Source organism: Phasianus colchicus, chromosome 15 (assembly GCF_987193195.1).
Source record: "Phasianus colchicus chromosome 15, bPhaCol1.hap1.1, whole genome shotgun sequence".
NCBI classification, from domain to species: Eukaryota; Metazoa; Chordata; class Aves; order Galliformes; family Phasianidae; genus Phasianus; species Phasianus colchicus.
The window spans coordinates 3,996,308-4,011,100 of NC_143450.1; the positions used below are offsets into that span (position 1 = coordinate 3,996,308).

Sequence of the window (14,793 nt, forward strand, 5' to 3'; positions counted from 1 at the left end):
GGTGTGCATAGCTGGATGACAGGGTTGCTCTTCTCTCTTCTTCCAGAGATCACTCCTCATCCAGTTTCTCTCATGGACTACTGTGTAGTAAGTTCCCACAAAGCAGGATCCCTATGTACTCATTACATGCAGATAGCAGTGCAGGGAGCCTCAAACAAAGTCCTGATGTTCAGAGCCAGGGCAAAACCAAAGACCTCCCTTCCCCAGAATCTGAACAGTAGCCAGATCACAGAATCACAGAATGGCCAGCGTTGGAAGGGACCTCAAGGATCATGAATTTCCAACCCCCCTGCCACATGCAGGGCCACCAACCTCCTCATTTAATGCTAGACCAGGCTGCCCAGGGCCCCATCCAGTCTGGCCTTGAACACCTCCAGGGATGGGGCATCCACAGCTTCTCTGGGCAGCCTGCCCCAGTAGCTCACCATTCTCTCTGTAAAGAATTTCCCCCTGATGTCCAACCTAAATCTTCCCTCCCTCAACTTAAAACCATTTCCCCTTGTCCTGCAGTTATCTACCCTTTCAAAGAGTTGATTCCCCTCCTGTTTGTAGGCTCCCTTTAGGTACTGAAAGGCTGCAATGAGGTCACCCCACAGCCTTCTTTTCTCCAGGCTGAACAAGCCCAGCTCCCTCAGCCTGTCCTCATAGGGGAGGTGCTCCAGTCCCCTGATCATCTTTGTGGCCCTCCTCTGGACCCTCTCCAACAGCTCCCTGTCTTTTTTGTACTGGGGGCTCCACACTTGGATGCAGTGCTGCAGATGGGGCCTCACAAGAGCAGAGTAGAGGGGAACAATCACCTCCCTGTCCCTGCTGGCCACCCCTCTTTTGATGGAGCCCAGGATACCGTTTGCCTTCCGAGCCACAAGGGCACACTGCTGGCTCATGTTCAGTTTTTCATCTGTCAAGACCCCCAGGTCCTCCTCCACAGGGCTGCTCTCAAGGCCCGCTCCTTCCAGTCTGTAGGGATGCCTGGGATTCCTCCGGCCCAAGTACAAAACTCTGCACTTTGCTGTGTTGAACCTCATCAGGTTCACCCAGCCCACCTTTCCAGCCTCTCAAGGTCCCTCTGAATGGCATCCCTTCCTCCAACCGTGTCGACCGCACCACTCAGCTTGGTGTCGTCAGCAAATTGCTGAGGGTGCACTCGATTCCACCATCGATGTCACTGATAAAGATGTTACAGAGCACCGGTCCCAAGACAGACCCCTGGGGGACGCCGCTCGTTACCAGATGAAGCCTACCTGCCTTGTAAACACAAGAGGGGAAGTGCATATGCAAAGAACTTGGTCTCAGTCTTTCCAGCAAGGCCTTTTCTTCCTGCTGCTTCTTACTTGTCAGGAGCTCCTTGGGAAATACTGCTCCCCGCTGCGTCTGCCTGGGCCACCCAGGCTGCAGGGACACTCACTGCAGGTTCTGTATCAGCACAGACCCGCACCCTTCACTCACAGTGTTTCAGTAATGCTCACAGTCTGGGATTGGGATGGAGCAGGGCTAGGAGTGGGGGCTTGCCAAGCCTTGGAAGCCCAGCACTAATCCCAGCTACTTTCTTGTTTCTGAAGGCCACAATGAGCTGCGTAGCTTATCTGTGATAGCTTTGCACATCTGTTCCTATGGAAAAACACAAAACCTGGAACAGCTAGGGGAATACGAGTGAAAAATATGCGTGAATAAAGCCTGAGCCCACTTAAATCAATAGCCAGACTCCCATTAACTTAAATGGTCTCAGGATTTCACCCAGCCTTTTTTCTTTTTTGCTTAGCTGACTTCCTGTTTAAGTTGGCAGGGCAAATGGTCTTTGTCCCTATCCAGCAGGGTGTACTTTAGTTTGTTTTTTGTTTTTACTGTTGAGGTTGATGAAACACTCTTAGAAGTTTCAGTTTGTTCTGACCAGGGTGGCTAGAGATAGTGAGCACAAACATCTTGCATGCACTGAAGTCAGAATGGCTTTGCTACAGTGGACGTCTGAAATCACAAGTGCTTCTTGAAGAGTTGGTCTGGTCTTACATTTGAGATTACAGTTGATGACATCTGACAATTCTAAATCTGCTTAGAAGAGATTTCCTATTAGCTGGAAAACTCTGCTTATAGAAAAAAACACTTCAGTGGCATCTATTGATACTGCAGGAGTGGATTGCTCATTATGACAGCAGAATGGAAAAGAAAGTTTTGTAGAGCATGATGGTACAACAGTGCCTGACTCCTCTCCTGTACCACAGCGTTATGAGAAAACAGAACCACTCCTTTTTTCAGGCTTTAAAGGTAAGCTGTGCTGGGGAAAGCCAACTGAAAACAGGAGGACATCTCCAGGAAAATCCGAGCTGGTTGTCTAAAAGCAAAACTCACTGCCTCCTTTGGGGGGAAAAAAATATTTCTAAGATACATTTTAGGTTGGCAAGTCTAAAACTCAATAAATTAAGGGCTGAACAAGCCCTACAATTCTGAAACTGGTGGGAGAACTTAGTCCTACAACAACGACCAGAGATTGCTGTGGTCTCATCCTACTTTCAGAGCTTTAATTCCCTGTACTGTGAAGTTTGGGGATTTGTTTTTTTGGGTCTTGCAATTCAATAAGGATACATTTTTAATAGTATAGTATTTTATTCTGTGTTCTGTAAATCAATGTAACTAAAAAAAAACCAAATACAGGCCATTTCCTTCCAAATACCTCCTACTATAATATGGAGGGCCTGTGCAGTGTGACTGAATATAAAAGCCCACAGCATGCTGGGCAAAAAAACCAAAGAGACAGCTTCTAGACTCACACATCTCCAGGGCGGCATGTTGTCAGGTTCTGCCTCGGGACATCTCAGTGCTGAGCAGATGCAGCTGCCTGGTGCACCTACCTACAGTGCTGATGGGACTCACAGCCTCTCTGTGCTGAAGTTCTCTGCTGTGTCAGAACTGCGCCAATACATGCATAACTTTGCTTACAGTCTGGAATCTTCGTGTAGTACGCTGTCATTGCACAAAGGCCTTTCTTTTTGGTGGTGAGAAAAAGCCATTCGTAGCGGTAATGCCATGATAATAGCAGGGTGCTAAAGTCTTCAGCTTCAGCAAATGAGAACAAGCCCAAATGCAGCAGCCATGGACACAAACGAAGGAAGAGCTGCTTACTTTTGAAAGACCTCAGGTAGGCAGGGATCTCCAGCAAGAGATGCCCTCACTACCAACCCTTAAATGAGGTCTGGGAAGGGGTGGATCCTGGCTCTACCCCTTCCAGTCACTCAGGTGCATTGCTTGCACCTGAGCTCCCCTGGGTTGGCCCTGCCTTCCCACCAGGTGCTCAATCACTGCTTCAGGTTGTGACTTATCATTTCCACTACAATACCTAAAATTTAATTTGCTTTCCTCCTCTGAGTTCACAGTCCATAAGTCTTCTGTTAATATTGCTTATCAGGAGGGATGATCACCCATATGTGAGCTTTTTGTGAATAATTTCAAAATAAGGATTTCTTGTTTGCAGTCAAAAGCATCTGCATTAATCCAACCAAGAACATTAGACATAACAGATTTCTTATTCCAAACAAAGCAGCTTGCAGTTCAAAACTGAATTCTCTTGGCGTGCTCGTCTAGCATGACAACTAAAAAGAGTTTTAGACCACAGGAACTTTCAGGAGAACTGTACTGTTTAGGACACAGAACTCAAAAATAAGAAAGGAAACATTACATTATTAATTACAGACGTCATATTCACCTCAAATTTACAAGAAGCCTGTTGTCTGATCCTAGATATAACAGTAGATCATAATTTAAAACAATGAATACAGAAGTTATTTCAGTGAGAATTTGTAGTGAAACTGTGCTAATTACCAGCATTATACGGCTTTTACAAGAAAAGATGGTTTTCTGCTAGTTGTGTGCTGTGACACTAAATGCCAGAAGCAAGTAAGTGATTTCTGCTACTAATGACTAGGTTTGAGGTGGAATTAACCTTCTAAAAATGCAAGCAGCAGATGGTAGTGTTTGTGTATAGAAATACCTTTCAGAAATCATAATGTAAACCACATGTTCTGAAACAATAGGATTCCTCAGCTGAACACATCATCCTCCTCAAAATGCAAGAATCATCTACAAGCTGAAGCTGGTGGCTGCTGCAGCACAGGACCTGCTTGTGCTGGGGTGAAGAGGACACGAGAAGAGTTGGGAAAAACAAAGAGGGGGGGGATGTGGAAGGAAGCAGGATGATGCTGGGATGCACTCAAAGATGATACGTATCTATCACTCAGTTACTCTCTAACATACACGTTAGCTCTGGTCAAGGGCTGCAAACAGACTGTAATAATCTGTTCTAGCCCTCCTCTGTAGTACAGTGGTTTCATATTTTAAACTAGTCACATAATCCCAAAAATACTTGATGCTGCTTGGCTAGACTGCCTTTGGTCCACACTAGCTAGGACAACTAAATAGCACACTTTAAGGCATAATTTTTCTCTGGGTTGCACCAGATATGAGCATTTGCATCACCTGAAAGCAGCATGTTTTCCTGTGGGTCTTTTTTAACCTAAAAGATTCTATAAATACATTCACAACCATTTCTCTGCAAAGGCTCTAGGAGCATGTTTTTAAAAAAATAAAATTCCAAAATATATACAGAAAATACTTGTAAGGAAAGGTTATAGCAAACCAGGCCATCACTGCAAAATCATCTCAGAAAAAAAGCAGGTAAACCTTTTCTTTCATACATTTCCATTTGGCCAAGAGCACAATGAAAATGGCATTGTGATGGAACAGGGAATGTTAGGGGTGGATCTTGGGTCCAGATCTGTGGTGCCAGTGCTGTCAGGCAGACGTAGTCAGTGGGAGATGAAACAGCTCCCAGCTCAGCTGATTAGCTGAGAGACCAGAGATCTTTCAGAGAATGGGCTGCTGCTCAGAACTCTTGTTCCCTATGAAGCATACAGCAAGGCTGACCCCTTAAGCAAACCAGAGCCTGTGTGCAGAGCTTACCCGTGGCTTTGCTCTCACCAGCAGTGTACATGTTACATAGCAGTCCTCTGTGCAAAAGGAAGATTTCCATTTGATGTCTGTCAGGGTAGCAGGGCTTACCTTTGCATACCAGAAACACAGAAATTGCTCTCTATTATACACCTATCAGAATATGAAAGTCTCCCATCTTGAACTTAGTGGTGCTTCTAGCTTATGTTAGACAACATCTAAAAGGGACAGGAAAGACAGGAGCGTGCAGTGCACCACCCTGACCACTCTGAAGAACAAAGATGGGCTCATGCTGCTCACCTGTCTGCCAAGAACCAGATGTGGGACCACAGCAACACCAGCAAAACACAGGACTACTCCAGGCTATTGGGGAAGTTGAGTTGACTTGCTTCACTGCAAAATGTGCAATTGCAAAAAATTAACTTTGGTCCCTCCAATATGCCCAATGTACCTGCAGTAGGATGGAGCACAGGTGGCTTACTTATACTTTGTCTTGTGCTTCTGCATCTATTCCTTGCTGAGAGTAGGTTTGACTGCTGACAGTCCTCAGGACCACCCTGCGGACGGGCCACAGACTTAGGACCTCATGTTACAGCAGCCAAACATGCGGTGTATGATTTATAAAGTGAAGTCCATTACTAGAAGTAAAAGTGATCGATAAGAGCAAATAAAGCAGGAACCCATACTTCCTATATATTGAGTTTTTTAAAAAACCTTTTTTAGACATTTCCTTTGTCCACTCCAGTAGCTCCTTAGTAATACTTTCATATGGTACTGAAAAAAAAAAAATCCTCCTCTTACCACTTTCTTTCCCTCCCTCCATGCATTTACAAAATCAGCAGATAGAGCTGACACTTTTCAAGACAACGTGCCTCTCACTTGGCCCAGCCTGTGAAGGACACTTTGCTGCACAGATGTGTAACTTAGAACCAGCCCTGAGCAACCTCAAAGCCACAGAAGAATAAAAAAGTAAAATAAAAAAGCAGCATCTATTGAAAGCAAGCACTGAGAGTGGCAGCTCAGGCAACTCATACATCTTCTGCCATAATGTACAAAGAAATTCCTTTTGTTAACATTAATATTTGGCAGCTGTTACGGAGCGCACAAGGGCATTTTAGTTGGGTTTTAAAGAAAGAAATTGACAAAGAAAGAAGGCAATGATTTTTATTTTTTTTTTTAATAGAGGATCTCTCTGGGGGTTTGTGTTCATATCACCAATATTCACTTTATTACATTTTATGGAATGGAGTTTAAATGCCAGTATATACAAGCCAACATTTCATTATTAGAGTTTGTGTTTATTCACTTGCCACTGTAAGTCTGTTCCCCTTTGTCTTTTTGTGCTGCTCTTTGTAAAATCTATGATTTATGAATATGTGGCTTAGATCCTTCACAATATAGCGTGGTGAGGTGGTTCAATAAAAAGTTATTAAAGTTTAAAAAAATAATCTATAGTTTCACGTGCTTTGCCCACCTTCTATAGCAAGTCCCAGTAAGACTGCGGACTCATGCAGGCATGAGACTAGGATATAAACTGCATGCTGAGACCTCATTCAGCTCAAGCTCCTGCTGACTGGCAGCCACTACAGTCATTACTTTTTTGCCTACGAAACTGCAAGACTATACCTTCAAAGCAATGAAAGTTGCATAAACCAAAAAGGAGGGAAAAAAGCATGCTATACACGTTGATTTTAAACTTGGGAAATGGAGACCCTTCCAATAGCCTGAAGATACATAGTACAAGTGCCATTTGGTTCCCAAATTTTTTCAGACTTAAATAGAAAGGAAAAAGCTGATTTGGATCATTGTGCCTTGTGCCCCACTCGTGGATTTTTCACCCAACAGAACTGCTGACTCACCACAGCTGCAGAGCCATATATAAAGAAGGACAGCAAACTGGCCATTCTTGCATGACTGGCAAGAAACAAGGGCTACTTATGAGAGTGAAAACTGAAGGCTCTCTCCAGGATGAAAAACAATCTATTTGTGAGGAAGACATGGAAGGGAGTGAAGTCTGCTCAAGTGCAGCACAACAGCAAGCAGCCCAACAGGAAGAGCACGAGATGCGTTATAAAAGGCTTTTGTTGCCCATAGACTCTGTACCCAAATCTCTGGGGAAAAAAAAGTAAAAAACAAACAATAACAACAAAACACCTTTACAAACGAAGAGCCCATCCATCTGTCTTAGGGATGGGTAACTTCAGCAAATGGGGATTACCTCACCGAGTCTGCCAGGTATTAAAAACAGCAAGGCATACCACTTTGCTGCTGCCAGCATCACTGAGATCACTGCTCTGGTGCTGCATCATCCCTGGGACAGGGAAGTGCCATGCACAGGAGCCATTCCTCTGTGCACAGCACACTGCTGCCTTTGGGTTCCCTTATTTGAACAGAGGAGCTATTGAGATGGCAGCCACAGTCCCTGTTACTGTTATCTCTGGCAAACACAGAAGAACAGCTATAATTGTACATCCTGATAGAGATCTAAACTAGAAGGTTCCAATCCACTTCAGGTTATCAGGATAATTTTGCTACCTCTGGTAATCTGTGGACTGCCACATGCAGTCCTACAGATCCTTCCCTGGCCAGAGAGGCTGTGTGTTGGAATGAAGAGCCCGTACCAGCCAAAAGCCCAGCAAAGCCACTCAGCTGGACAAGCAAGTGTCCAGAGTCACTGTTGCGAATGCTGAAGCATGAAGGCTTTGCATCTCACATACCCCACCCACTCTTTTGCTCCAGACCTCAGGAAACACAGCGCATTTTGTCTATGCTGGATTCACTGAGGTTAGGTAGCGAGATGACCATTGGCAGGATTCCTTTCCCACTGAAGTGGGAGAACACAAAAACCCATTCCCGCTAAAAATATAAATAATAAGCCCAATAAAACACATTGACCAGCATAAAAAACAATGGAAAAAGCAATTTGGAGTAGTGGTCTACATTACTGGGGTTCTGAATTGTGAAATAACCGATAATCCTGTACATTTTGTTTCTCAAGAAGCATTTGATTTTCTCATGAGTTTTCATGGTCAAGTCACTGCAGTTGATATTATCACTGGAAATCTCAATGCCTGTAAAACTAATTTGCTGTTTGTAGCTGGTGATGGAGCTGCTGAGGATGCCAGCGATGTTCATTTCTTCCATTTCTTTAGTAAGTTCATTTGCAGACCCCTAAGAAACAAGAGTATACATACCAGTTATACCACAGTTGTAAGGTTTGGCTTCTCCTACAGAGGAAAAGTATCGATCAATAGGGAGACCATAGGGATAAAGATGCAAACACACAGCTTCAGAGGTGTTCATCAAAACCCCCAATATTCAAAGCTAATTTCAGAAGGGCTGGGAGTCCCAGAGATGCATGTTCTTCCACTGCTTTATTTCTAGACTGTTTTAGTTCTTTAAAGAAATCTAATTCTTGACATCGCTGAGCAACCCAACATCCATCTTCTTCAAGGCCTTATGGGCCGGACATGGCAATCTGTCTCTCTTCACTTCTACACAATAAATAGCTGAAGTCGTCACCAGGGACGTGGGGTAGCTCTTTCATTTCTGTCAGGATTTGTGTCCTTGATGACCGCTGGGCTATTGTCATACGAGAATATTTAATTTCTTCCACTAAAGCAGATTGCTTTGAGCAATTCACTCTAGGCCTAGGTATGTTCATAATCACTGCTGCTGCATTTGTTGCACACAAAAAAACTGCATTTAGTGACAATTAGGAGAAGCAGCTGTGAGCTGTACCCATAGAGGAAGAACAGTCGTATGCAGTTAATAAAAGACTAATTACTGTTCATCTGAGATAACGATTTTTGTTACGGTAGATCAGACTTTACCTCTCGAGGTGTTTTAGCTGTACGTTTTTGTGATGAGCTGTAGTGAGCCACTGCATATTCCACGAGGGCACCAAAGATGAAGGTGAAGCAGATGCCGAGGTAAACATCAATGGCCTTAATAAAACAGTTGGTTTTTGAAAGCGAACTTCGTGAGCCAATCATCAGAGTTGTCATGGAAAGCACAGTTGTTACTCCTTGAAAAACAGAAAAGACCTTCTCATATAGGCACTCAGGAAAAGGCCTGGCCTACTCTCTATCCATGTGCCCAGCAGTGGGAGCAGTGTCACTCTGCTGCTATACAAAAACAACACGTCTTCTCTTAGCAGATCCAAATCATCCGTCAACTGACCTGTGTAGCACTACCTACTAGCTTCACACACCTCCCTGCTTTTGACAACTTGGCTCTGACAAGTACTTCGCTTTTACTTTCCATCTTTCAATTAATAACAAGGAAAAAAAAAAATACAAAAACTTCCCTCCACCAAAGCTCATTAGGAAGAACGTGTGCTCTGCCCTTTGCTACCAGGAGCCAGGAGCCAGTAAAGGCAGAATGTGAGCAGACCGCTGAAGCAGAGAGCTCAAGAAAACGACCATCTGTCCAGCCATCAGAGGCACTCCGTGCCTGCTGAAATCTCCCTTCTCGGGTGGCAACTCACCAATGCAGGTTCTCGCAGGCACTGAATCCAGAGTGATCCAAAAAGAAACCCAGGACAACATCACAAGCAGAGTAGATGGCACATAGGTCTCCAAAATGAAATAAAGGACGTTTCTTCTCAGCTCAAACTGCAGTATCAGTCGTGGGTAACTGCCTGTTCACAAAAGGGAGACATGGTGATCGTGAGGAGATTTCCAAGGACCCTCAGCCTGAAATGGGGATGTCCAGCACCATTCTGTGGAGCCTCACTGAGATGATGGGAGATGCATCGCTTACAGAAGCTTGACTCCTTGCCTCAGAGATGTTTCTTATCTAACATATCCTAGACAAAGGGACATGTGCACACAATGCATGGTTTGCAGTGGGGCTCCTAAACTTCATCTGCAGTGGGAATATTTTAATCCAGTCTCATAACTTAAAGTGGAGAAAGCCCAGTGCTTTTTTTCTATTCTCTTTTTCCCAAGAACTACTTTCAAGGGCCACTGCCAAATTCATTCTTATCTGATGGCTGAGAAATTAAACAAAAGATCTTCTTTTGATTTCAGCATGCTTTGGTTCATGTCCCAAAGCATCCCATTATCTTATCATCACAGGGATTTACATCCCCTTTATTCATTAGTAATTTGTGATCTTTAGTAACTGTGTCTTTTTGCACTCAAAACAATTTCAGTCTATTTTTTTAAAAATCAGTTTGTCTTTATATTGACAAAAGGATTTAGGAGCTGGACTGTAAGTATTTTCAGGAGATATTTCTGCTGTTTAAACAATAGTTCCCTTTGAAGTGTGGAAACAAAAAACATGTTGTTCTTTGGCTGTGTATGCTACAGTAAACAGAAAAAAACCCCATCATTTATAAAACCTGACCATTTTGAGGAAAACTTGCCCCTTTCCCTAACATCTGAGTGAACAGGAGAGTATTTACATGGAGTTCTGCTGCACAGAGGGATCTAAATCCATCAAAACAACGTAATTGTCAGTTAGGAAGAAAGTATATTTAAAAGGTCTATTCTGGCATCTGTGGAGGAAGACGCTGAGAATTTAAAGAAAATTGATTAAGTGAATATAGGATATTAAAAGATTCATCTTTCCATCCCACAGAATTCCTGATTGCAATGAATTGGATTTCACTTTCTTCCCATCTCTTTGTACGATTAAGTTTTGCTTGAGGCTTTGTTTGAGGCTTCTTGAGTCCAACTGCAGTCGTCTGTAGAAGAGAGGGGAGGTGAGAGGGGAGATACTTAGGGTTTTTCTTGCTTTTCTCCTTCACTGCTTTACCCGTTTCCTGCTGTGACTTTGAGATGAGGGTGTAGTAACGTTCCACTGTGTACTGGGAGAGCCGCAGCTTTTCTATGCCATGGACAGAGTCATTTCCTCTCAGCCATGTGAAGATGACATCACTTTCATCATATCCCCCTACAGAGAACAAAGACTCGTATATTACTGCAGTCACCCAATAAATGCCCAGCTGTTGTTCTGCCTCCCCCATTGGGTGGGAGCAGAAACGTCACCTACACATTGTAGGCTGCACAAAGACCCTCTCACTGCATCAGCTATTGGTGGAAGCTGGCTCTTCCTTCTGCTTGTGTGTTTGCAGTCTGCTGGTTTTGATTTGACTTAGGAACACATATCATTGTGAGAACATTGATGAGTGATGCACAACATGAAAGAGTGCAGAGAACCCGTTTCAGACATCTTCACTGTGTATTTTAAATTATTTTCGCATTGTTAAAGATCATTTAACGTTCATGGCATCCCCAGATCGATGGCACAGAGCAGGATAAAACTACTGCAGTGATCTCAAGCCTTGAGCATAGTCTCTTTGGTCATGTAAGGCGAGCAGGGGATTGCAATAGTTAAAAATAAAACTAAAATAGAGTACAGATCTCACTGAGCCCCCTAGCAGGTTGAAGAAGCACACTGCCCTGGCCCATCTATTCAACTGCTTCAAAATATCAGAAAAGGTGCTCTTACTTGAGAGTGTGGAGCTCAGACTCGCATGCAGTTACAAACCAGGCTCTTCTGACTACATGTTGCACAGGTCTCTTTACAAGTAAATGTATTTAGTGCTTAGGTAACACTGAATTCCTGCTCCAAAACACCAGGATAGATGAGATTATCAGTACAGCCTACATACATGCATGTGCTGGCTGCAAAATTGCCTCCAGGAACGTAAGCGATGGCGTAACACAATGTCAGGTTACTTCATCCCATACTTCATTCTGAGGGCTAAAGCCTGTACTCAGGCATCACCTAGCCGTTCACTTCAACATTTTACACTTAATTTAGGAAAAGAGCCTATCAATCTCACTGACTTGACTCTTTTATTAAGTGCCCTTCTATGGGAAAATGAGTAGGGATGCCTTTATCCTGATAACGACCTGTTCATCCTCGAAGAAGGAATAAGATGCAGTTGCAGTTCTATTTTTACCTAATTGTGGTGTTTGTTTGTTTTTTTAATTAGATACAAATTACCAGAGCTTGAGTATGATGAACTCATAAATTAGGTGTCCAGGGTATGAATCCCTATGTAGAATCATAAGCACGTGACTCTTCAAAATTTCTAAACAGTTTTATAAATCGTGATTACTAAGGAAAATTTTATAATAAATGATAAATTGTTGTTAATTCATCTGGCAAATGTTTAAATAGCATTATTTCTGGGCACTTATCCTAGTGAAACCTCCAGTGGGCAATGTGCATGTAATTTCATTGGAGTTATACAGCAACTGAGCATGATGTAGGACCCAATCACTTTTACAGCAGACCCAAACAAGCTATTCTTTAGCAGAAGAGGGCAATCATTATTATTTCAGGAGCTATTCTTTGTAATAAAGTTAACCACGGTGAACTAATATGATTTTAATGTGAAAGTAATATGTGCTTCCTTAGGTGCTTCGTACTGCAGCCCCAGAAGTTTAATCTGCTCTTTTCAGCACTGAGATTTCAAGCATTTCCTTTTGTGACACAAAGTGGGAGGAAGATGCTTGCTTGTTGCAGAGCTTCACAGATCCACAACAGCAGCACTGCTCTTGTTGAGCTCCTGGGAAAAGCCCTGTAGTATCCCAGGTTTTCTCTGAGCATTTACCTGTTGTTAAAGTTCTTAGCCAACTTTGCCACAGATGAACATTTAATTTAAGAGCGGAACTCCCTGATGATTCCTTTTCTTGAGATCTGCAAGACTCCTCCTGTTGATGAGGATCTCACCATCTCTATTGGTGTAACGGGCGACCCTCACAGAGAGGGCTGGGCAGGTTTGGGAGGTACAGCAGGTTTCAGAAGAAATGTGGGAAGTTGTGCAAAAAGGGACCGCATTTGGAAAACCAGCAACTACTATTAAATTCTTTCTGTATAAAACTCAACCATCTCCCCCTTGGTGAAGGTATGATTTGTTACTTTTGTTTTAATTGCACAGTGGCAAAAATCCTCTAATCTGTACATTACAGCACAAATATTTGAAGAATAATGAAAGAAAGCTGTTTTCTTTTGGACATTAATATTTGCTACTTCAGGAGGTCGCTGTGATAAATGCAAATTTTTAAGATGCATATTCAGCACGAACAAACAAACATCCAGCCAGGTTTTGTTATACTTACAGCTCTCTAGCTGCAGTCTGCATGTCTGTGTGTCCATGGGATACTTTGATAGGTCCATGTTACAAGCAACAGTAGTAGTAATTCTGTAGGAGGAGAAAAAACTCAAAAAATCACAATGAAAGCATTTAATGCAATATTTCTACCTTTGACCCTTACTATTTCTACATAGCAGAGAAGACCATACAAAGCTTCTGATTTGTCATTTAGATCATTTTGACCTACAGCTGCTATAATCAGAAAGACCCCTCCTTAAGATACACTGCCTGCAGCCATCCTGATGAAAATGTACCAAAGGAGGAATTCTGCCCTGCTGTGGTAGGAGATTTAATGTAGATTCACATGCTTCCATTGCTACTATTAGCACTTATAAAGAAGTTACCCCTTGCCACCTGAGGCACAGTAACCAACTGCATGTACACCCTGGCTTGCTTCAGTGCAGAGGGTAAATGAATTCAGTGCAAATAAAGCTGCTATAAGCTGAAGTCACTGGCAGTTATGTAGAACTGGGAAGAGATAACACTAAGGCCTCACACAGGTACAATGCACATTTCTACTCATGTACACAAACACTTCCTGCTAAAGAGAAGAAATCAAAGCTAAGTGGCGTCGGATAAGCAAATAATTTCATCATAGAATGGCTTAGATTGGAGTGGACCTTAAAGATCAATTAAGTTCTGACCCTTCTGCCATAGGCAGTGTTGCCAGCCACTAGACCAGGCTGCCCAGGGCCCCATCCAGCCTGGCCTTAAACACCTCCAGGCATGGGGCATCCACAGCCTCTCTGGGCTATACGTTCCAGCACCTCACCACTCTGAGTAAATAATTTGGTCCCCTCCACCTGCCCAATGGCAACAGGGCAGGGGGGTCCACCACAATTAGGGGCGTATTGCCCCGGTGCCTTTCTTACAGGTATGGCAGGGAGTTGCTCCAGCAGGATCTCCTGCTCACATTTCCTGCTGCTCCTTAATCTCTGCATAATTCTGGAAATCTATTCTGAACCACCGTCATTCGGGGGAAGCCGAAGGTTGGTTTACCTTAAGGCATACAAGATAGTGCCATTAGAGAACAATCTGATGAGGCGGTTCCCCACAGTGACATCGTGCAGGAAGGACCTTTTTGACTCCACAATGTACGTGTCTGGTACCCAGAGCAATTCCACTAGACGAGCATCCAGCGTGAAGCTCTTGTTGCCATGAAAGACTAAGCGTGGGTCTGTCCAGCGCTGCCGCAGGTAGATGGTGGCTGTGTAATCCTGGGAAGAAGAAGAACCAGGGGATGCACGTCCAGAACAACTGCGTGCCATAAACTGTGGGCATATGCCATGAGTGGCAAGGCACAATGCATTTGTTTAACCCATCAAAGCGTAGCTCCAAATGCATGCAGTAGAGCCAACAGGTCATCATAGTTTTATTATGTTTCCCACATACGCTCTAAGGTGGTTGTGGTTTTTAGACTTTTTAAACCAGCAGGAGCTCTGAGGCCGTCTCTTCACTAACAAGCCCATATTTCTATGGCATCTACATAACCTGCAGCCTGAGGAGAGCCCAGTTCTCCTCACACCCCCCAAGAAGTGATCACACTAAAAGCAAAGCAGCTTGAACAGAACAGTTTCGGTGCTGACCACAAGGTAACATGAGAAGTTTCTCAGGCAGATTCTATTCTCTCTTATGCAAAATAATTCACTTACCATGTCACTCTCAGATATACTAGAAATACTTGCAATGTCCAGGCTCATTGCAATTTGAACAGGTTCTCCTGTGGAAGGAAAGAGAAACTT

At 43.5% G+C, this 14,793-nt stretch overlaps 1 protein-coding gene across 4 annotated transcripts in view; it reads right to left on the minus strand.

Annotated features, from left to right (window-relative positions):
- Nucleotides 1-4,630: 4,630 nt before the first annotated feature.
- The window catches only part of GABRP (gamma-aminobutyric acid type A receptor subunit pi), a 36,273-nt gene continuing 26,110 nt past the window's right edge, over nucleotides 4,631-14,793 (minus strand). For all 4 annotated transcript variants that reach the window (XM_090150794.1, XM_090150792.1, XM_090150793.1 and 1 more), the window contains 7 exons: nucleotides 14,704-14,771; nucleotides 14,051-14,268; nucleotides 13,017-13,099; nucleotides 10,699-10,836; nucleotides 9,425-9,577; nucleotides 8,769-8,962; nucleotides 4,631-8,106 (listed from right to left, as the gene is read on the minus strand). In XM_090150794.1, coding sequence (XP_090006920.1) covers nucleotides 7,792-8,106; nucleotides 8,769-8,962; nucleotides 9,425-9,577; nucleotides 10,699-10,836; nucleotides 13,017-13,099; nucleotides 14,051-14,268; nucleotides 14,704-14,771 — 1,169 coding nt within the window. In that variant the 3' untranslated portion in view covers nucleotides 4,631-7,791. The remainder of the gene's footprint in view (nucleotides 8,107-8,768; nucleotides 8,963-9,424; nucleotides 9,578-10,698; nucleotides 10,837-13,016; nucleotides 13,100-14,050; nucleotides 14,269-14,703; nucleotides 14,772-14,793) is intronic.